The sequence below is a fragment of the Mixophyes fleayi genome, chromosome 2 (assembly GCF_038048845.1).
Source record: "Mixophyes fleayi isolate aMixFle1 chromosome 2, aMixFle1.hap1, whole genome shotgun sequence".
NCBI lineage: Eukaryota > Metazoa > Chordata > Amphibia > Anura > Limnodynastidae > Mixophyes > Mixophyes fleayi.
Window position 1 is genome coordinate 333,165,515 of NC_134403.1, and position 23,900 is coordinate 333,189,414.

Below are 23,900 nucleotides of genomic sequence, written 5' to 3' on the forward strand. Positions count from 1 at the left end.
CAGCGCCAATCAAAGAGTACTTCCCTCTATTTAAAGATCACTCGGACACCTTTAGGGTGCCAGAGTATTTGGTCTTCAGCCTTGCTCCAGCATTTGTTCCTGTTTTCCTGTTGCTCATTTGGATTTTAACCCCGGCTTGTTCCTGACATCTCCTTTGGCTCCTGATTCTGGCTTAGAGTGATTTCCTGGTTCTGACTCTGCTTCCTGACCATTCTCCTGCTTCTGATTCTGGCTGTGGCTGTCTCTCTGGTTTTGACCTGGTTCTGCTGACTATCCTTTGTATGTGCATTGCTGCATCCAGGCCTCCATCCTGTATGCTGGCGCTCCATCACTGCTGCCTCATTGGTCATCTCTCCAGCTAACTGATACTGAGGGCTGCGACCTGAACACCCCTTGCTGCGGAGTCCATACTTCCTTGTGGGGGTCCCTGGTGAAAACCAGAGGCGTTTTAGACTCTGTGCCTCAGTACTCAGTAGAGCCAACTACTGGTAGGTGTCACCATCTTCATCCTCGTGGTTGTGACATTTACATGTGGCAGTTGCGTGGTAAACTGTTCATTACATTGCTTAGATGATGTCTGAAAATGCGCTTTTCCGCTGACGTGCAACATGGAGGCACAAAATGGTTTCCATAAAAAAATATAGGACAAGACCTGAGGGACCACTAGATGTGATCTAGCGGCAGTCTGAAGTTCTTTTGCAGAGTGGAAACCACATACTTGTCTACTCTCCTGGAATTTCTGTGAGGTTCTCTAGTTTCTGGGAGTCCTCCTGGAGACTCCTAGAAGAGTAGGCATCCTTCATCCTCCCGGGTGGAGGCGGGACTTAATAGTGCAAGTGACTAGTGCAGGAGTGGCCGCGGTGATGCCATTGTGTCATCAAGCCCCACCCCCACTGTGCAATACCGTGAATTTTGGTTTTAAAAGTAAGTCTGTATGTAAAATGGCCATGATGAGAGAAGTAACTTCCTATATATATATATATATGTCTTCCTATCGCATTACAATTTTATGCTAATTTCTCTACTGCCCTGCAAAACTCCTTCCCTCTGATGTACAGGAGCTTGTGTAGTATATACACTTGGTATCTCTGTACTCTCGGGAAAAAGCTGAATTCTTTCTGGGATATGATCTAATTGATGCAAAGTAACTATGTGAAGAAGTATATGAGTTTATTCCAAATTTGCCTGGATTTTCCTATATATTGGTCCAAAACAATACAAAATCAGCTTGATACACTATGAATAAAAAAAAAATGTTATTCCAGGTGAAACAAAATAAATGATGAACTAGCATCTCCTAAACATGAAATTTAGTCTGGGTATTAAGGTAATTGAGGTATACATTGTCATGTTGAGTAAGTAGTTAAAGGGGTAGTCCTCTTTTGGACAACCTCCTCTCTTTCATTAGTAGATCAGCAAGGGTCCTCGTATAACCATTACAGTTCATCAATGGGATGATTGATCCAGGAAAATACAAGCATGTTTGTACTGCTAATAAAAGAATGTCAACGGGTATAGACATAGAACCCATTGGTTCCAAATATCCCATACCCACTAGCATTTGCACTTGCGGTTGGCACGGTTTACATTGTAGTGCTTTATTTTTTGATGATGCATACTCCATTTACACCAATACTAGCCCACTCTCCCGGAATGTCTGGGAGAGTCGCCAAATTGTGGGTAGGTCTCCCGGACTCCCAGGAGAGCAAGCCATTCTCCCCCATCCTGCCCATTGAATCGTGGGGCTTGACCAAAATGACGGCATTTGCCGCGCCACGTCCCCACTCCTCACCGACTTAAAAGGTGGTAAATATGCCCCCACATCCATTTGCAAGTGCAAACACTCATTAGCCACTTATAATTTCAAAGTCGCTGATGGTCCTTCATCATTATAATTACAAAAATGGTCCTTTGGGTCTGAAAGTCCTTAAAGTTTTTTTAAAGAGGTCTAGAGGTCTATATGTTAAGGTCAGGTCCTTTTGGCAGTGTTGTGATGTATGTCTGCATAGAGTGCACTGTATATATGGTGGTCATCGTTCCATCTGCCCAGTCGCAGTCTCTGGAAACCACATTCAATGGCAGCGGTAGTGGTGATTACCTGAGGTGAAACTACCCCAGACAAAGCAGTTTCTGACCAAGAATTGGTTGTAGATTTGTAGTACTAGGTACTGGCACTACAATAGCTAGGTACTGGCTATTGGCAAACCCCCCCCCCCCCCCCAAATCCAGTGATCAATACAGCCAAAATGTGTTGTAACTTGCTATTATATATCATACTTGCCTGCCTTTGGCAAGTTGTATCCGGGAGAGTGGCGTATCTAGAGGGCAGGAGGGGGCGGGGCACGGTAAATTGCGTCATTTTGGTCACGTCCCCCGCGTCAAATATTGAGTTTTGTTGCGGGGGCAGGGCCAAAATGATGCGATTCACCGCAAATCGCGTCATTTTAGTCCCACAATTGCGGGATGCGGGAGATTTGCCAGCTCTCCCGGGAGTCTGTGAAACCAACCCGAATTTTTTGGAGTCTCCCGGACATTCCGGGAGAGTTGGCAAGTATGTTATATATATACTGTATATTATCCTAATACTTCTTACCTCTCAGGCGTTTTCTCTCATGCAGTCCAGTATGTTCTAAAACCAGATTCTAGGGACATGCCTGGAATTCTCTGCTGTTGTTCGTAGCCAAAAGTATTCTTACATTATAATATCCTAGATGTTTAAAGCCAACAAAAGATCAGACGCAGACGTATGGTAATATATGGCAAGTTTAGCATGAAGTGACAGGGCATCATATTTCAGGAATGGATACCCTGCTCCAGGGAATTTAAGGCTCTAAAATGAAAATAAATGCATCTGGCACAATTTTACAGACCTGTATAGCTTATCAGTATAGATTTGTAATACAAATATGTAACATTTTTTATTAGTTCTATTTTGGTTTAGGCTTTGTGCTGCTATATATTTCAATGAAGTCATTCACATTCTATTTGTTCATGCGAATATAAACCTGTGACCTTTTATAAAGTCCCTTTTTATCCAAGGAATAAAAGGTTTCAAGGACATGTGCACTATCGTACCACTTGTTATTACATACAGGTTATAAACCTTTATAATTTACAATGAGAAATAAATGTGGCTTACAGGTGTGGGATCTATCATTCAGAGGGGTTGGGACTTCCCATTATTTGTTTTGTTTTGTTTTGTTTAATTTTTTTGAAGAATTGGAATCACAATAAATAAAACCTAATAAAATACATTTGATAATGATCGCTATGTCCCAGGCATGCCCTTCCTCAAATTGTTTGGCAGTGCTCCTCACAGTTACTGTGCGGGGGAGGGGGGGGGGTGTATCTTTGATTTTGTTGGGCTTCTAGTTAGTCCCCTTTGCACATTTTGCCAGATATACAGTGATTAAGCAACTTACCTTTTTTCTTATGACAAAATAACCAAACAGCAGCGATAATGTCATTTTTGTCCTTATTTCCTAATTCTGGAACTCTCTGGATAAACATGTTTCTGGAGAAAAGATGTAGGAGTAGTAGTAGTATTGTGCTTTTATTAAATTACGATATATCCATTTCCATTTATGCCTAGGAAACATTACTACACAAATGTCTTCATCTTTATGACTTTAACTGGACAGGTGGCTTAGTGAGAAGAGCAATATGGCAGCTTCCATTCATATTTATAAACTGTCCTGGTACGATGGCCAAGAAACGCTCTGTGTGTATTTTGTATCATCAGATATTTAGTAACCGTAATGTAAATGTAATACAAAAATATTTTATGTTACTAAATATCCGAAAAGGAATAATACAAATAAATATATATATATATATATATAGTATGTATATATATATATATATATATATATATATATATATATATATGTATATATGTAGTATATATGTTTTCATGCTGCCTGTTTATCTAGTTAAATTAATTTTTTTAAGGGGCCTTTTTATAATAGGGAGAAAAATAATTTTTCTTGCAATAATGGGTATTTTTGCTGGATTTAGGGCTTCTCCTATTATTAAAGCCCCCTGGCCGGTCTTAGTCATCGTTTAGTACTACAGACAATGGCTTCTTCTGGGCTTCTCTGCCAAAGGTTTTTTCCATGCAAGTCATGGGAAAGCCTATTTAGCAAGGACAGCTCGCTACAAGCTGTTGTCCTCCTATCACTATCACCATCTCAGGATGGCGACAGTAGGGGAGAAGACTTAACGAAAGGATTGATTTATTTATTTGAAGCCTTATTTCATAATGGAATGCACCAATTCAATGTCATTTTAATGAGTCCGGACTTCCAGTCCAAGTGGGCATGTGCGAAGCGGCAAGCCAGGTCACACATGCACAGATGGACCCACGACTGGTTGGCAAGGCTGTAAGGCTCCCTTACTACTGGCAGCCAGTATTGTTATGGAGCTATATTGTTCAGCTGCCCTGGCGAAAATGTAATGGCAAATTGCAGTGATAGGAAGATAATTAGTTCTAACACTGCACACTATCATCAGCAGCAGCAGTTATTTACATAGCACTTCTAATTTTGCGGCGCTGTACAGAGAACTCACTCATATCAGTCCCTGTCACATTGGAGATTACAGTCTAAATTCCCTAATATATACACACACACACACACACACACACACACACACACACACACACACACACACACACACACACACACACACACACACACACACACATAGACTAGGGTCAATTTGAAAGCAGCCAATTAACCTACTAGTATGTTTTTGGAATATGGGAGGAAACCAGAGAACCCGGAGGAAACCCACGCAAACACGGGGAGAACATACAAACTCCGCACAGATAAGCCCATGGTCAGGAATCGAACTCATAACCCCACTGCTGTGAGGCAGAAGTGCTAACCACTAAGCCACCATGCTGCCCCCCTGGACCCTATGTGTCTTTTCTTCTTTTTATATAATCAATAAACACACTTATATTGGGATGTAACATCTCAGTGCTGGTGACCACCTTAGTCTTTCTAGATCTTTTCGTTAGATACATTTGATAGCTAAAATAAATGTTAAAAAACTATTTGCATATTACAGTTTTGGGATGGGGTAAATGATGTGACTTTAGTGATGTGTAAATATATCTCCATATATATATTATATGAGTTGTTGATGTTAGTCCAGATAAAACCTACGTGTAGTCAATCATGTGGACTAGCTTTGTTGTCACAGTTTCATTAACAAGTGAATAGACTGTGGTTGAGATGGAGTTAAACCATTGTCTGGTTGGCTTCCCCGGTGACCCTGGGGAGGGGAGCTGACGGTGACCCTGGGGAGGGGAGCTGACGGTGACTTCCCTCTTGTACAACACGTGATTTATACCTTGATCCATCATGAGACCTGGCAGGCCAGGACCCAGCAGACAAAGGAGCGTGGGGTGGGGGGGAGGCAGGAGGACCCAGTCACACAGACAGAATGTGCCCAGCTGCCATCCATCACACAGCTCTATCTCCACTGGGTGACTTTCAGCTCACAGATACTATCACATGTTGTTAGACAGTTGGCTCCAGCACATTGGGTACATAGTTTCCATTCAAGTCATTTCACATAGACACTCTCTAGGTTTTCCTGGACAATTTATTGCTGGTGTTTCTGGCATGTAAAGCTAGAATTAAACAGTCTTAGTCCAGCTACTGGACATCTCTGCTTCATATTATGTCTGGAAAATGTTATTCATTTTAGCAAAAAGGTTGGAAAAACAGTGTGTTTAATAGTTAAGGTTTACCAGCACGGAAACCAAAAAATAATGCGTAATATTGTGAAATTGGATCACTAAAGTAGTATACATATCCTATGTAGAGGTTGTTTTACTTTAGATGTGAAATCCCTATTACTTGTATATGGCAGTGTTAACATTGAAAAAACATTTGCAGTTGGAAGGATTCGATGTAATCCAATTAAGAAAAGAAGCCATAGGCATGGTCTGTCCTCACTTGTAGGCTTGTTTAATAACACTGAATACGCTGTTACCCCAGTTTACACTTTCCCTTCATCAGTCCAATACACAAGACTGATTAAAGCTTATTTCTGAATTTCTGATTTGTTGTCATTCCCTTTCTTTTGTAATGTACCATTTATTTTATACAAGCATGTCAACTGGGAAAAAATAGGTGTGTGTGTGTGTATATATGTGTATGTGTGTGTGTATATATATATGTATATGTATATGAAGTTGTGTTGCTTCAAGGTCCCTCTAGACCAGGGGTGTCCAACCTTTTAGCTTCCCTGGGCCACATTGGAAGACGACGAGTTGGTTTGGGCCGCACATAAGATACAATAACAATAACGGTAGCTGATCATCCAAAAAACCATAGAAAACATAGTTAACATATATATATGAGAAAAAAAGATATATATATATATATATATATATATATATATATATATATCACTTTTTTTTTCAAATCCCCCTATACTTACCTTTCAATCGCCCTGTTCAAAAAATCCTCTCTAGTTATTATACTATAATCACTTTTTGTATTGTTTCGATGCAATATCAATAAAGTGCATTTAAGCCAGGCATTGTATATCAGGGTGCCCTGACCAGGCCTGCGGTACCTGACATATACATCACTGTGACCCCAAATTGTGACCTGTTTTGCTAATTACACCACTATGTTAGTTAAGGGATAACAACTTATAATAGGCCAAAGAGAATAATATATAATGCCCCATTAGTAATACAAGTAGAAGTATGTAGCAGGGAGATAAGGTCCATGATGCTCCAGGACCAGGTGACTTTTATTCACTGGTCAACGTCCCTTGAAGTAATAAAAAAAAATCCCCCTTAACTTACCTTTTAATCAGCTTGTTCTCCTGTCCTCTTCTCTTCTTTTCTCCAATTCTGTGCTGCTGATTGTTCTTCTCGCGCGGGTGACTCCTCTGTGCTGCGCTCCGCAATGGATGTTGGGCGTGATGACATCACGACATTCACTGCAAGCACCACACGGAGGAGGAGACAAGGGAGGGAGCCGGAGTACCAGCTGACGTGACCGCAAGGAAAGTATTTTCTTTTATTTTTTTTGCAGGATTTTTTTTTCCCATTAACAGTGCTGCCCCCTTGCCACAACCAAAACTCCTTCTGGGCCACATTTACAGGCGTGCTGGGCCGCATGCGGCCCGCGGGTTGGACAACCCTGCTCTAGACGGTACCTTGTATTATATGCTTACACACACCTGCCCTGCAGAGAAGTGATTTGTGATTGGCAACATGTTGGTACATTCACTTACTAGAAAATTAATGTGCTGAAAAGTGTAACACGACCCTAAAACACACTACAAATATGAACTTGCCTAGCTGGCTGTGCTGCTTTTGTAAGGACAATTTTATTCTCCACCTGTAGCAGCAAGACTCATCATTATTTTACCAGGGGTGTTCCCCAGCCCCCTCTTCAGGTATTGCTCTTTCCCTAGCTATATTAGGCTGCTACCACTAGGGATGGATAATTTGCCAAAATAAATAAAACGCACATTTCTATTACATTACATTACTTGTGTAGTGAGTTTAAGTCCAGTCCCAGACTGCAGAGATGTATGAATAGCATGTGACCCCTGTCAGTGAAGGGTTAAAGGTGGTAGCATTAATTTTGTTTCTTTCAGCTGTAGGGTTCCAGTGAACTGAACTGACCTTTATCTGTCTCTGTCTCCATCCTAGAGACAGAACAGACCCCGCAGACTCAGGCAGAGACCCCCAAGCCATTATGTAGCTTGTCACACATAATATAAATGTATCCTTTCTTATCCTATTTAGTTCCCATAATGCCTAAATATTTTTCGCTTGGAGTTTTTCCCAAAATAAATCTTACTTCATTATTTTTGAGGGAGTCAAGCATGCAGGCTGGGCACCATGAACCCACGGGCTTGTGTTGTAGCGACAGTTGACCATAACCAATTACCTTTTATTCTTCTAAAACATGCCAGTATTAATATTAGATCATAACTGGAGATTCATGGCCCAGGCACCAATAATACATAGCATGGTAAAGTCTTACTGCTTTCTGCCTGTGTGTCATAGTCTATTGCCATAATCAGATTATGGCAATAGTCTGAGGACCTTCTTGCAAACGTTTGTTGGATATTCATGAAATCTGGGGGTAAATGTATTAATGTCCGGATTCTTCAACGCCGGCGTGTTCAGCGTCTTTGGCGATTAAATTTAAAGCGGCGCTGCATTGTAAAGGGAAACTTCCCTTTACAAGGCAGTGCCGCTTTAAATTTAATCGCTGAACACGCCGGAGTTGAAGAATCCGGACATTAATACATTTACCCCCTGGTGCCCATAGCAACCAATCAGATTCTGACATTTTTATAGTGCAGTTTAGAGAACGGAACCAAACCTAGCATTAGTTGCTATGGGCAACATCACCTTTTCCCCTTGCTCCAGTTTTAAATGTGTCTCATTATTTCTTGACTTTGCAAGGCAAGCCACTGTTTAAGGTGAAATGAAATGCATACATGATGTAAGAGGAGAACTTTACATATGATATAGCACTTACTTTGCCGTATTCCAGATTGCTTTATTTCCCTTCACATACGTATACAGTACAACTTACTCTGCAGAAGTTGATATTCAAAATGTGGAAATATATGAAGATGCCTAATTTAAAAGTTAAAATATGGGAAAGTATTACAAAGAGGAAGTCAGATCTCCACAGGGAAATTATATATGTAAAAATGTGTGTATGTATATTTGCTGGTGTTTAGTTCTTTTCCCTTTTTTTTTCTTTGTCGAGTCTCAACTTATTTTTATTTCAGAGTAATATATTTTGGTGCAGGACAGGGAGCATATAGTACCATAATTCTGTATAGTGTTACATGATATGAGAAAGCAACTCAGACTTTAATGAACTTGATGCTGGTGACTTGGGCTCCCTTACCCCAGGTCGTCGTCATCATCACCATTTATATAGCTCCATCAATTCTGCATTGCTGTACAGAGAATATTTGTCATTTACATCATTCTCTGCCCCTTTGGAGCTTACAGTCTAAATTCCCTAACATATACACAGACTAGTGTTCATTTGTCAGCAGCCAATTTACCTATTAGTATGTTGTTGGAGCACCCTGACAGGGCCGCCATCTGGCGGGTATGACCGGTACAGCTGTGAGGGGCCCGGACAGACTAGGGGGCCCGGACAAGCCTTCTGTCCGGGCCCCCTAGACTGTCCGGGTCCCTTAGTGGACCGACCGAACCCCTTTTCCTCCGCGATGCTGCTGCTCCCAGGCTCTGATAGGCTAGGAGCACACGGCGCAGTGATGTCATCACTGCGCGACACTCTCCCAGCCTATCAGTGACCGGGAGCAGCTGCATCGCGGAGGAGAAATTGAGTTAATTGAGCATTCATTTGATAGGGGAGGGGGAGATAGGAGAGGGGGACACTTACTGTGATTAGATGGGGAGATAGGAGAGGAGAACATTTATTGTGATTGGCGGGGGACGATAGGAGAGGGGGACATTTACTGTGATTGGGGGGTTGAGGGGGACATTTACTGTGATTGGGTGGAGGGGGACGCATGTATGGCGAAGAGGGAAGAGACATGTATGGGGGGGGCCCTGCCGGATTAATTAGTACTGTGCCCTAGAGTTTCTGATGGCAGCTCTGCACCCAGAGGAAACGCACACAAACATGGGGACAACATACAAACTCCACTCACCATGGTCGGGAATAGGCACTCTCTGTGTGAAGTTTGTATGTTCTCTCTGTGTCTGATTCCACCCACAGTCCAAAAACATATTGGTAGGTTAATGTTAGGTTGTGTGTTAGATCATTTAGACTGTAAGCTCACTAGGGCAGGGATTGATGTAAATGTTTTCTGTAAAGTATAAAGGCTAATAATAATGTACTTAAATTAAGCATATTACTTAGTGTCTGTTGTAAACAGAAACTGATCTGTTCTGTAAATAACTGTAGGACCATCTATAACTAGCAGAACAGGTCTCTAGTTACAGGGCCATTAACCATACATGTATTTGTGGAACAATAATCTGTAAACAATCTTGGCCTAGAGCAGTCCCAGGAGGTTCCCTGGATAAGTATGTGAGACAGGGACAGAGGCTGGTTCAGACAGATTATCACAGAATTCCTTTTACTTAAGAGTATAGTATAAAGCATACTTGCCAACTCTCCCAAAATGTCTGGGAGACTCCCGAAATTCGGGTTGGTCTCGCGGACTCCCGGAGAGCTGGCAAGTCTCCCGCATCCTGCAATTGCGGGACTAAAATGACGCGATTCACGATGAATCGCGTCATTTTGGCCCCGCTCCCCATGACAAAAAGACATATTTGTCACGGGGGTTCCAAATGACGGGATTGGCAGCGCCCCGCACCCTCCAGCCCTCCGGACACGCCCCTCTCCCGGATACAACCAAAAGTAGGCAAGTATGGTATAAAGTGCTGATAATCTGTCTTTGTCTGATGCTATAACTAGGAACTAATCCCCTCTTAAGTGTGCCAAAGATTTTCCAGGTACATAGGGGCCTTTTTGAATTCCAAAACAAAATTCATTGGGCCTAGATGGATACTGTACTAATACTGTGTATTAAGGTAAGTTGGCCCTATCCTTGCTTAGCTTTGGTATAGCTGCAACCTCTGATATTTCTGCCCATGTTCTGGATTTGATGGTGTTAACTATCCCAGCTATTACTAAACCTAACACCTCCATCTAGACTTGAGAATTGTTATGTATGTGTAGAAAACCTGACCGAGGAGAGTAAAATATATCAGCAGTGTTGGCCTCTCATGTAATATTGTTATTTGACCCTGTTGTTCGGATTTGTGGACCCTTTTTATTCATATCCAAAATATGTGTAATTAATTCTTCATTTTTAAACATGTGAGTTCTGCTGGAGTGATCTACAGAAATACTTCTTTCGTGACATTCAAGTTAATAGAGGAGATCACAAACGTATTTGTTTTTTATTGTCTATAGTGTGTTGTTTTGTGTCACAGAACCTTAGAAAAGTTCTCATATTTGGGTTTTGTGCTTTACGGCCAGGTAACAAGGAATATTTCTATAATGGCTAATATACTGTATACTAGTGGGTAAATGTACTATCCTGCAGTGTTGCAGATTTGATTTTAGGTGATTTTACCGGCCGAATTTAAAACGGCAATTTAATAAAGGCAAAAATAAGGGGGTAAATTTATCAAGCTGCAAGTGAAGATGTTGCCTATAGCAACCAATCCGATTCTAGTTTTTTTGTAGAATGTACTATATAAATGACAGCTACAATTAGATTGGTTGCTATAGGCAACATCTCCACTTTTTCAAACCTGCAGTTTGATAAATGGGTTCTGACTTTAATTAAATTGCCGGTTTAAATTCAGATGGCAAAATTGACGAAAATCTGTGATATTGCAGCAGCACAGAGATAATACATTTACTCCTAGGAGTTCTAATGGCAGGATCTTTAATAACTATTTGGTGATGGGGATCACCACATTGACAGTTACTGGATACAAATGAGCCGCACATATAGAGCCCTGAAGTGTTTGCTTGTGTTGTGGCTGTTGGGAAGGAAATCCTGGTTGGCACGGGTGAGGCCTTAATACTCCCTGAGTTACTGTAATATTTCCATGCCCTGGCGATTGCCAGAGATAAAATCCACCTGGCGGCATTATAAAGGGAAATGTTTCTGTATATCTGGAGGTAGGGATGCACAAAATTCATATTTTTGGATTTGTCTTAGTACTATTAATCCTGCTGAATGTTAAATCTAATCTGAACACTAATTTACATATTAAAATAATAAGAAAAGACCTAAATTATAATTTGTATCTTTAATTTTAGCTCCTGGTCACAATAATCGGTATATGGTCGCCGGCTAGGTAACATGTAGACAGTAAAATGTAGACAGTATTATATGGTTAGGGTTGGGGTTAAGGTTACGGATATTATTGTCGACCTAATAATACTGTAGATGTCATCATTGTCGACTTTACAACTCTGTCTTTATTATAGTGTCGACCATATCCATGTCGATCATGTAACTGTGGAACATATGTAGAACATCCCAATAATAGTACTTATATGCTACTTTTGTAACTTTGTAAGTAATAAAGTCCCATTTTCATTTCCACACTGTTCCCTTCCAGTGACCTTCCTGACCATCCCAGTACACCGTGGGACCAGGTTCTCCTCTCTTCTCTCATTATAAACCATATACAAGAGAAGAACATCGATCTGGTGAGTTCATTCACAAACAATGACTGTTCTTTAATGTTATTATATATATGGTGCTTTTACATATCCTGAATTTTCTCTGCTTCTTAAAAGAGTATTTTAGAGTATTTTCTTCCCGTTCATTACAAACCGCAAACATCCCACAAGTGTCACTTTGCAAACAGCAGCTAAACGGGTCAGAAATTTTATTCCCCTTTCAAACACTTGTCATATCACTGTGCCATGTTGTAATCTACAACAGTATACACATTATTTCTGTTACCTATGAAACTGCTAGCCAATTATTGAAATCATTGCAAACACCAAGTACCAAATATAGAGGTAATAAAATTAATGTAAAATTATTTCTGTGCACTTCCTGTCAAATAGTGCCTGTTGTCTAGTTTGTCTATAATTACAACCCTGTTTTTAAATAGCTCTCATTAAAGGGTGACACAGATAGCAGGAACAAGTTATTCCGGCCACACACATATTGCTGCAACTTTGCCATGATCACAGTCTAATTTGGCTACACCCCAGGGGCAAACGCAGGATTTCTAGAGGGGGGTCTCCACACCACGCCACCAGTGGGTGTGACCAGCCTGCATGGGGATGTGGCTATAATTTTAGACCGTGCTTGGCTGCTCTCCAACTCTTCCTTTCCCCATAATATACATGGGCAATGCTGCGTGCACTACTGTTATGTGCACGCAGCTCTCCCTTTTCAAGCAGAGCTGGGTGAATCGTGAGCACGGTCCAGCCACCTCAATTATACAGTGCCCCAGGCTTGGAGGGGGATTTCCAGGCCCTAGTAAACCCCCCCCCCTCGGTTTGCCTATGCACCTGTAAATGGCCAAACCAGACAAGACAGCAGCTCAGCACTCAGTACGAGCAGCTGGATCTCCTCTGCCATATTTCAATGTTTTAGTACCACATGCAAGGTTTCCAAGCTAAATATCAGCTTAGGAGAGGGCATTTGATAGGTGGTGTCACTGGCGTTTTCCATTGACCACATGGCATTCACTTTGAATGTGAGTGAATAGAGCAGGCAGCATCCAAAAACCCTAGGCATGGAGACATTGGAACCAATATGTACCACCCCCATACCCACATGCATGGGTTTAATGGTGTGAAAAAAATATTAATGCAAGTGGCCACTGGCCAAAATGCTTTCATTATTTGCACTTGCATTTTACCCAGTATAAAAAGGTGAATATTACAGATAGGCATTACGTTTTGACTTTATTCTAATTTATCAACTACAGTTAAAAATACAAACAACAAAATAGACCATTTGCGCTCCAACCATGTAGGACTTCCATATTATATTCAAAAGATAAGTTCTATATATCTCACTCCTGTCGTGACACCTCTTCGAGAACGACAATCTCGTATGTATATAGAAACAACAAAATGGGAGGGTGCACCAAGAGGGGGAGGGAAAAATAAAAAGTTGATAGGATGGCAGATCTTGTTAGTATCATATATTTATTAAAACTTTAAAATCAAATTGTGTATGTTACAGTTTAAAATCCCATCACAAACCTGTATCTTTTTACTTGATATGTAATCACAATGATACATTTATACAGGGCTGGGGATTAAACAGCTTCACTTAATAGCACTGACTTTTACTGAGCTTTACCCTGGATGTCTGGAAATTTGTCTCACTCTGCTTTTAGTAGTTACCTTCCATGGGAGGACTAATGTGACCTCACTCCTGAGCCTAATTATATTACAACAACAGAGAGAAGAGCTAAACCGTTTTGTTTTCTAAGGAATGTCATTAGTGTCAACAGAATGTTTTTTCAGACTCTTAATAAGATTACCAGTTTCTTTTTAACTCGGTTCAAATAGCAAATATGCTACATGGTAATGAGGCCCCTTAAAGGGAGCATATACATAAGATTGTGTTTTCATTGAAAAGTAAGGGATTTACCGCTCACATTCTATTTATAGATTTGTGATTGTAAATTCTGTTGAGCAGACTGAGTACAGTGTAAATGAATCCTGATTACCCTTATTATAGTGTAAATGGTAATATTGTGTTGTTGTTATAATGCCTGCATGTACAGTTTACTTTGCACAGAGCTTTATATACCAATAATAATGATAAACATTGAATCTTCCTTGCAGGCAACAGAAACACTGATTAATTATCTGTCCTTAGTCTTTTTGTGTTTTGTTTCTTACAGTAGGGCAAGCATGGGAAACTAAACCCCTGTTAGTGCAGTACATGCACCCTCTAGTGGCAGAAACTGGGAAGATCACAAATCAACGTCAAAATTATTTTTTATTATCAATGGAATGGCATATTTAGAGTCATTAACGAGAGAAAGAGATCTATTTTAGAATATAATTTAATATAAAATGTTGAAGTTTTACTCAGTTTTATATGAATATATGTAGCTGCTCTAAAAAAAATTCTTGCTTTTAAACATGTTTTGCATCAATTGGTCTATCTGCTTGTCTGTTTTTATGCAGAAACTCCATCCTCTTTGCTCTTTTCTTTATTGTGCAGATAAATGATATATTTTTTTTACAATGTTTTCTTTTAAATATGTCCCTAGATGTGCAGAGACAAGGATGTGAGGAACTAGCTAGTTGTGTTCTCATGATTGACTCATATAACTGAAACTGTTATCAATAACAAAACAAACTGCAACACAGTCTTCCCTCATTGTACAAGCAGCTTAGGCAGGAAGAGATAATTATCCCTTTGTACAAATATATGTAATTGTAAGCAAATTGTTGCCAGTTATCATCATTGTCTATTAACTCAACTTATGACTTTTATAGTAGAAGTGTTCTTACAGCTTGTTTAATAAATGATTGATCATTCATATAACCTTTTGTGGAGGATATGAAACACCATTCCAGTTTAAACAACTTATACCCCTTTCACACTGCCTAAAAGATCCAGGTTTTTGCTGGGGCGAGCCTCAATGACCCAGGTCTAGGCTTAGTGTTGAAGGGGGTCCCTGCATTTATCTGGGTCATATGACCTGGCAATTAGACCCAGGTCTTTTTGAGGGTTATTTCAACCTGGATTTTCAACCCGGGTCTCAATGACACCCATTGAAAAAAAAAATCACAAGAGGAGCCAATCAGAGCTCTTCTTGTGATGTTGCTATGGAGACCCAGGCAGGTCCATGTTCAGTGTGAACACGGTCTACCTGGGTATTTGACAGGCTATATCTGTCCCCCGGCAATATCTCGGGTTCATATACCTGAGATATTACCGGGGTAGCAATCTGAAAGCGGTATTATTTCCACACACCACACACTATATGCAGAATAATCAGTCAACACGGCTGCCCAGTAGCAGTTCTTTCTACAGGTCCTAGTATCTCTAAAGGATTTGTAGGACCAGTTATTGACATGATTGCTCCTGTTGACGGGGATGGCACCACATAATTTGCAGTGGCGGTAGAGAGGTAGAACATGCTTTGTCTATGTACAACCAGGGCCATCTTTTCCATTGGGCACGATGGGCAGCTGCCCGGTGGCCCCATGGGCAGGGGCGGATTGGTCATAGGCCTTACAAGGAACTTTCCCGGTAGGCCTGTGACCTAATGAGGCCGCCTCACTGTTTTTTTCGTTGATTTTTTTTATTTATTTTTTAACAAGGCCTTCAAGTGGCCACAGATCTTATGTCTCTCCCCCCTGTGGGCGACCTATCCCACAAGAACTAGATATCACATGGGATGCGCACCATGTGACAGATGCTGTCCCATGTGAGCAGAGAAGCGCAGCTGGAAGCGACTGAAAGGTAAGTGTGAGTGCAGCGGCAGGGGGGAGGGGCTGTTGGCAGTGTGTGTGTGTGTGAGTGGAGGGGGGGCTGGTTCCAGAATGTGTGTGTGAGAGCAGAGGGGGGCTGATTCCAGTGTGTGTGAGGGGAAGGGGGCTGACAGCAATGTGTGTGAAGGCAGCAGGGGGGGCTGATGGCAATGTATGTGTGTGAAGGCAGCAGGGGGGGCTGATGGCAATGTATGTGTGTGAAGGCAGCAGGGGGGGCTGGTGGCAATGTGGTATGTGAAGGCAGCAGTGGGGGGCTGTTGGCAATGTGTGTGTCTGTAGGCAGCAGGGGGGGCTGTTGGCAATGTATGTGTGTGAAGGCAGCGGGGGGGCTGTTGGCAATGTATGTGTGTGAAGGCAGTGGGGGGCTGTTGGCAATGTGTGTGTCTGTAGGCAGCAGGGGGAGCTGATGGCAATGTGTGTGTATGAAGGCAGGAGCGGGGGCTGTTGGCAATGTGTGTGTGAAGGCAGCAGGGGCTGATGGCAGTGTAGTGTTTTTGTTGGCAAAGGGGTCTTGTGGAAATGTAGTGTTTGTGTTGACAACGGGGGCTTGTGACAATGGTGTGTGTTGGCAAAGGGGGCTTGTGACAATGGTGTGTGTTGGCAAAGGGGGCTTGTGGCAATGTAGTGTTTGTGTTGGCAAAGGGGGCTTGTGGCATTGTAATATGGGTGTGAGATAGGTGGTGGCTAATTAATGGGTGCTATTTTGTTTGTGGAGTGATGGTGGGGCATTTTAATTTAATAGCGGGGCCTATTTAAGATGGGATGGTTTAGGGGCTCTTAATTGAATGGGGGGGGGGGGGTGAGTTTGGGAAGAATGATGTTAAATGGAATTTTAATTATTTAATGCCAGTGATGGTTGTGGGAAATAGGTATATGTATTAAATGTAAATGCTATTCATTTATTTGGGGGCTGTGGATGTTCTCTACTTTTATTTGGGTGTTAATTTAATGGTGGACTGCAGGTTTGAGCTAATTATTTAATGGTGGGTGCTATTAATTTATTTGTGGGGTTATGGGTTGCTACTGCTAAGTTTAGTTGCTCATTTTGTCCTACTTTCTATGTATTAGTGTACCCATCACTTGTACACAGAGGAGGCAGCCATTATGTGGGTGAACCAATATACCACCCAACTATGTCCCAATTTCAGCAGGACAGTCCTGATTTAGGGCTCTGTCCCATGAGAGGGAATGTTGGGACAATGGTGATATGTAATGGGCAGTCTAGCAATGTTCAGCCCTCTGATGGCATAATCAACTTTGTATTAATCATGCCTCTTTTTGTGCTTGCCCTGCCTACACTTGATTTGGTCCCGCCCACATGAGGCCACTTCCAGATTTTTTTTCCAGGGCCACTTTATGTTCCCAGTCCGCCCCTGCCCATGGGCAAGGGGGCCCCGTATGCAGAGCTCTTAATGAGAATAAATAATCCTGCAAAAGAAAAAAAACCTGCAAAAAAAACCTTCAAGGGTCACTGAGCAAGTACATCTATCTATCTCTATCTCTATATATCTATATCTGTATCTGTATATATCTATATCTAGGGGCCCCGGTGCACTGCTTTGCCCGGGGGCCCATAATGTTGTTAAGATGGCTCTGTGTACAACATTGTCCTATTACAAACTAATTCTTTGCAGTATTTACTCCAGTCAGAGCTGTTTGTTTCCTCACTTCAGGTTATTAACCTCTATGATCTCTTCCCCAGGTGATCACGTTTGATGAAAGAGGTGTGAGCGGACATTCTAACCACATTTCCTTGTATAACGCCGTAAGGTAGTTTTCTTCATTATATTTCTGTATACAACTGTGTAACTAAGTGTTTCATCATATCCTCTTATAAAAAACAATATCGGTGTGTGCTTAATCATATGTCCTTATTCAAACTAGTAAGAAAGAGTTCATCATATCTCTTATTCAAATCAGTAACAGTGATTCCTCATGTAGCCTTATCTTCAAGATGTAGAGTTATTTATTATGTCTCCTGGTACCAATCAGTAAGGTAGATTTTATCATCATAGTACTATTATTATTAATATTGTTGATGATTTGTAAAAGGTCACATGTCTCCGCTACCTGGACGTGGGGAACATACATAAGACGGACATAATTGCAGACATGAAAACAAAGGTGGTACTCCTTTCCCATGAGACCTTATCTGCTCTGTCATTATCTTCTTCCTCAACTATTGCGACCTGACACTCCTCTCAACCACCGACCCCACATAAATCCACCCTGCCCAACACTCAGCAAGTCCCTACATTGGTTTTCCATATCCTCCAGAATCCAAGTTAAATTACTCACACTCAACTACAAAGCCCTCAACAACACCACCCGTTCATACATCTCAAACCTCCTCTCAAAATACTCTCCCCTACAACCCTCTTATATCTGCCTCTGATCTTTATTTTCTCCATGCTCATTGCAGTAAACACAGTAGGCCTAAGTCACTAAGGCACGTATTTCTGTTTTTTGTGCCTATCGATCGCAAATCCCGTTTGCGCATGCTCACAACCAGGACAACCGATCGTCAACAAACGCAAGCCTGCGACGTATGCACAGTCAACGGGCACTTGCTACGGACTACGATTTTGGGGTGTAAACAGGGGAGTAAATGAGCGTGGTGCCGTTGTGGATGGACAATGAGAGCGTTCCTGTGCAGTGACGTCCAAGTCAGGGTTGGGCTAACTTAGGTAGCAGCGTGTTTTACTGCATAAAGTGTGCACCTGCTAGGGGTCTAGTTTAACTTCCCACGGCCAACCGCCAACATACACAACAGTACACTAGCTCGGTAATGTAACGTGACGTATGCTCGCTACTCACCTGCATACATTCCGCTCATTAAACACCGCTATATGAAGAACAATACGCTGTATGCTGCCATTTCATATGCATCTGCTATTATTTGAACTCTGTTGTGTTCAGTTCTCGGAGACTACAATCAATTAACAAGGTATTTATTTTTTGTCATATTTTTTTGCCTTTGTTTCATGCTATGGCTTTGTAATGTGCCTGTTTAATAATAAAATAATATTTTATTGCTTTTGATTAGTTTTTTTTTAGTGTTTTTGTTTGCTCATACATTTATCCCCCTAGTAATGTGTCACTTTGTTATTTTGTTTCTTACTTTGTTTCATGTTATGGCTTAGTGATGTGGCTGTTTAATACTGTATTGTATTTTTTCTTTACTCCTTGCTGATTCAACTTGTATTATTTTCTAAATGTATGCATGATGCATAATTGTGTTTTCTTTGTAAAAAAAATATTATTCTTATGTTTTACAGTCCCATTATGAGTCTTGGTAACCCACGTGTAGGTGTAAGTATATTATAAATATTTAATGTGCAAACAAGACATGAAGTAATATATTTTTGAACACTTTCTTCCTTCTCTCTCAAATATAGCGTTTCATAGAACAGGCCGAGGCACATGTGGCAGCGCAGGATGGCAACAGCTGTCAACCCATCCAAAGCCAGCAACTAGTCCATCATTGCTGGACCAGGGAGCATGTTTTCAGGCCATGTGTCAGCCTCTTTGGGATGTCTGATGCTGAGGTAGTCCGTCGTTATCGGCTCCCGCCTCATGTCATCCTGGACACCTTGCGGTTTATGCTGTGCATAGTGACCTAGAGCCAATGAACAACATCTCGACAGCAATACTGCCGTGAGGAGGGGTCACATGACCAGTTGCTGCGGGAGGAGGAGGAGGCAGCTCTGGAAGAGAGACACAGTTTGTTCAACTCCCCAATGTTCTTCAGGAGCCAACCTGAACCGACTGAGCAGCTACAGGTGCTGGTTGAAGAAAGTAAGCATCGGGTTATTGTAATGTAGTGGAATTTTGGCAATTTTTTTTTCCAGCAGAAACATTAACATGTGAAACAGTATTCCATTCCCATGGTCACAGTATACAATACCAGAGGGCATGCTAAGTACCCCCTGTGGGGAATCTGTACCCACACTTCTTGTCTTGTGTGCAGCAGGCTGGTACAGCAGTGACTGGCTTGAAAATTGTAGCCTGGAGGGTGAGACTCTGCTTAGCAGCCTATTGGCAACATTTACAATTGAAAAAAAAAAAAAGAAATGCTGCCAAACTAACTAAACACAAACTAAAAAAATACAAGGAATCTAAAAAAAAAAAAGCAAAAAAAATTGAATTTACTTTAAAAAAGTTTTATTACGTTATTTTGTAAATAAAATTGTTTATTTAATTTGAAAAGCTTGTGTGTGTGTTTCATTTATGTTTTAAAAATGGGTATTAATATTTTTGAAGCAATAAATGCTGGGCCCCTCCCCCCAACCCCCTACAAGCTGTACCCAGCTCCAAGCTGATAGCATTAGGACTCTTCGCACAACCCTGGGTGGTGGGTGTGGGGTGTAACAGTGCGTTAATTATGTCCAGCAGTGGGTTAAAGGGCGATGGGGTAGCAGACCGGGCGCGGTCTCTCAATAATAGGGGCGAACCTCCTATTAGTGCCAGGCCTAGTGGCAAAGTTTGCCAATTGTAGTAACAACAAGCACCTATTCATGGCTGCCAGGGCAATGGGCATCCTGACACTTTGGAATACACAAGTGCCAGCATGTTCTGATACACAGAGACCACTGGTGCCTATAGGTGAACAAAGTAGCATTAAAAAAAAGGGGGACACATATTTTATTGTAAATTACAACAACCACAACACAACCATCACTGTAGAATATTTCATTCAACATTTCTGTATTGTATGGTAAATAACAAACAAGGGTAGTCAGTATAACACGAAAGAACGCCTGAGAGCTGCACAGCAATGTTCCAATGCACGTTTAAATGCAAAGCGTTCACTGACGTACGTAGAGCCGGAAAGTACCTAGCGGATGCATATTGTACTAATACAGGCAGATGTGCACCGCACGCCAGTGTGCACATAACGTAAAAGCTGTTGCTCCTGAAGTCATTAAGCAGCGTATGTGGCGAACCGTGTCTTGTTGACTTCTGGAGTATACAGTGGACAGTTCCGTGCGGTTTCACACGAACGCACAATGTGCCTGATATGTGTGCCTTAGTGACTCAGGCCCAGTGACTATAAAACAGGAGGATGAGTCCTTTTCTCTATTCTATGAGTGATTTTGTATGGCAGCCACCGGCTACTAACAGAGGTCAGTTCAGTTCCAAAGTGAAGGACAATCTAATTATTTCTAATTACTTCTAAAAGGAGCCAATTATTTTGTCAGGCCCATTTAAGGATTTATGTGTAGTATAAGGTTAGATTTAGTAATTTCTTCTGCTTTTTTTGTTTTATTTCACTGCAAACCAAAGAAGTACAAAGATACTAAAGTTTTTTTCATTTCAACAATTTCCTGGAAGTAATGGTGCATTGTTAGAAAAATCTGTAAGGGTGCCGATATTGTTGGCCAAGACTGTATATAACAGGCAGGGCCCTCTTAACATCTTGGGGCCCCCGGGCACAGCAGTGCACCGGGGCCCCTATATATACATATATATATATATATATATATATATATATATATATATATATATATAAAAATATTATTATATATATATATATATATAAAAAAATATTATTATATATATATATATATATATATATATATATATATATATATATATATATATATATATAAAAAAATATTATTATATATATATATATGGGCCCTGCAGCCCAGGGGGGCCCGTCGGAGGCAGCAAAAAAAATAAAAAACCTGGAAAAAAAAAAAAAGACAATACTTACCTTGCGGTCAGCTGGCGATCCGGCTCCCTTCATGGTCTCCTCCTCCGTCGCGCTCCGCCATGGATGTCAGGCGGGCGTGATGACGTCACGCCCGACATGCACTGCGAGCACCGTACGGAGGAGGAAACCATGGAGGGAGCCGGATCGCCAGCTGACCGCAAGGTAAGTATTGTCTTTTTTTTTTTTTTCCAGGTTTTTTTTTTATATATTGTGCCCAATGGGAAAGACGGCCCTGATAACAGGTGGGCGTGAGCCTTAATCTGAGGGGTTGTTTATAAACAGCACCACAAAATGACAATTGCAGTAACAAGTGTAAGTGTCACGGGCACTAGGAGTCTTTACCCAGGGATCACCAGATGGTAGGCTTACCAGAGCAATGTAGATGGTAATAGGGTACTCTGGTAGCTGGGTGATCACGGAACATGAAATGATGGCCGATGAGATGCTCAGGAAAGTCTATGACTAGCAACACTGGTAATAATGAGGTAATGATACACAAGGAACTGTATGGACAAGGACACGTGAAGGTAGTCAGTGGTCTGCGATAGCAAGTTGTACCACTGCTATAGTGAGGTGGAATGTCCAACAGAAACAAGGAGGTGATGAGAGTCAGCGGTCTGCGGGTAGCAAGTTGTACCGCTGTCTGAGTGAAGGAATGGAATCCAAGTGGAGGTATCCAGGTAGTCAGTGGTCTGCGGTAGCAAGTTGTACCACTGCTCTGTGAGAGGATAATGGAACAGGTGATACCGGAAACAGGGATCAGTGGTCTGACATCAGCAAGTTGTACCACTGCATATATATGTGAGGAGGTGCACGGGGGAAGACTGCAACACAGGATATACACAGGCACCTTATACACGATCCACAGTAATATGCACAATATAGGTATATATATATGTAAATGACTGATCAGGTCTGCAATCTAGAAAGTCTCTTGAAGTAGTCCAGCACAATGATAACACAGTCAATGATGGCAATAGACTCAGCGGATAGCAGACTCCAGAGAGAACCAAACACAGTCCAGCAAGATATGCAATACACAGCACAGTCAATGAGAAGTATGCATACCGTGGTTCAGCAGTAGCAGTCAGATGGGATTGCAGCGGTACCTGAGCGGCTGGAGGCCGACTGGATAGGAAGTCCCTGGATAGGAGAAGCAGCGGTCTAGCAGGTGCAGCGCACAGGTGAGTAGACCGACAGGGACACGAATCCACAGGAGTCAGCAACACGTGGAACTGGACTCATAGGAAACCCAGGAGAATGGAGATGATCCAGCAGAGGGTAGTAGAAGAGATACAAATCCAATGCTGACAGGAGGGTAGAGGCCAGTGGAACACGTGAAGGCGTGGAGAGTGGATCAGCAGGAGATGGACGATAGCGCTGACCACAGCGGCAGGACTCAGCGGCACACGGAGGTAACCAGTAGCAACCACAGGAACCAACAGCGATGGGAAACAGGAGTGCAGCGCAGGGCCGGAGCTGTAGATCACGAAGTGTAGCAGATGGTAATGAAAAGCGGCAGTCTCGAGGAAGTCACAGCAAAGATGAGATGAGAGTGTAGTGCACGGAGGCAGCGGATAGTAATCAGCTGGCAGTCACGATGTTGAACACAGGCGAGTTGCAAGCAGGAGACTGTAGTGCACAGAGGCAGCGGATAGTAGTCAGCTGGCAGTCACGATGTTAAACACAGGCGAGTTGCAAGCAGGAGACTGTAGTGCACAGAGGCAGCGGATAGTAGTCAGCTGGCAGTCACGATGTTGAACACAGGCGAGTTGCAAGCAGGAGACTGTAGTGCACAGAGGCAGCGGATAGAAATCAGCAAACAGACTTGATGAGAAGCAGGTGAGTGAGGTAAAAGCTGGAGTGCACGGAGGCAGCGGATAGCAATGAGCAAACAGTCACATTGATATAAAATAACGTTGAAGTGGTGTAGAAGACTGTAGTGCACGGAGGCAGCGGATAGGAATCAGCAAACAGTCATGATGATAAAGTTGATGGTAGAAGTGGTATGGAACCACAGTAGTAGAAGTGGTTTGGAAACCACAGGAATCAGCAGCACTGAATACACAAGTAATACAGGAACACCTTCAGAGACTCATGAGGAATGAGACTCCAAGATCAGGCAACGTGGTAGTGACCACAGGTGCTTAATATAGGGAGGTTGCCTGATCTGCCAATTAAGT

At 41.9% G+C, this 23,900-nt stretch overlaps 1 protein-coding gene across 2 annotated transcripts in view; it reads left to right on the forward strand.

Moving 5' to 3' along the window:
- Positions 1-23,900, forward strand: part of PIGL (phosphatidylinositol glycan anchor biosynthesis class L) — a 130,326-nt gene that overhangs the window by 63,178 nt on the left and 43,248 nt on the right. Inside the window, exons 3-6 of one of the 2 annotated variants that reach the window (XM_075196935.1) lie at positions 12,131-12,221; positions 17,701-17,768; positions 19,277-19,310; positions 19,397-20,104. In XM_075196935.1, coding sequence (XP_075053036.1) covers positions 12,131-12,221; positions 17,701-17,768; positions 19,277-19,310; positions 19,397-19,621 — 418 coding nt within the window. In that variant the 3' untranslated portion in view covers positions 19,622-20,104. Of the gene's footprint in view, positions 1-12,130; positions 12,222-17,700; positions 17,769-19,276; positions 19,311-19,396; positions 20,105-23,900 lie in introns of those variants that run through there. The other variant, XM_075196934.1, reaches the window with a different exon arrangement.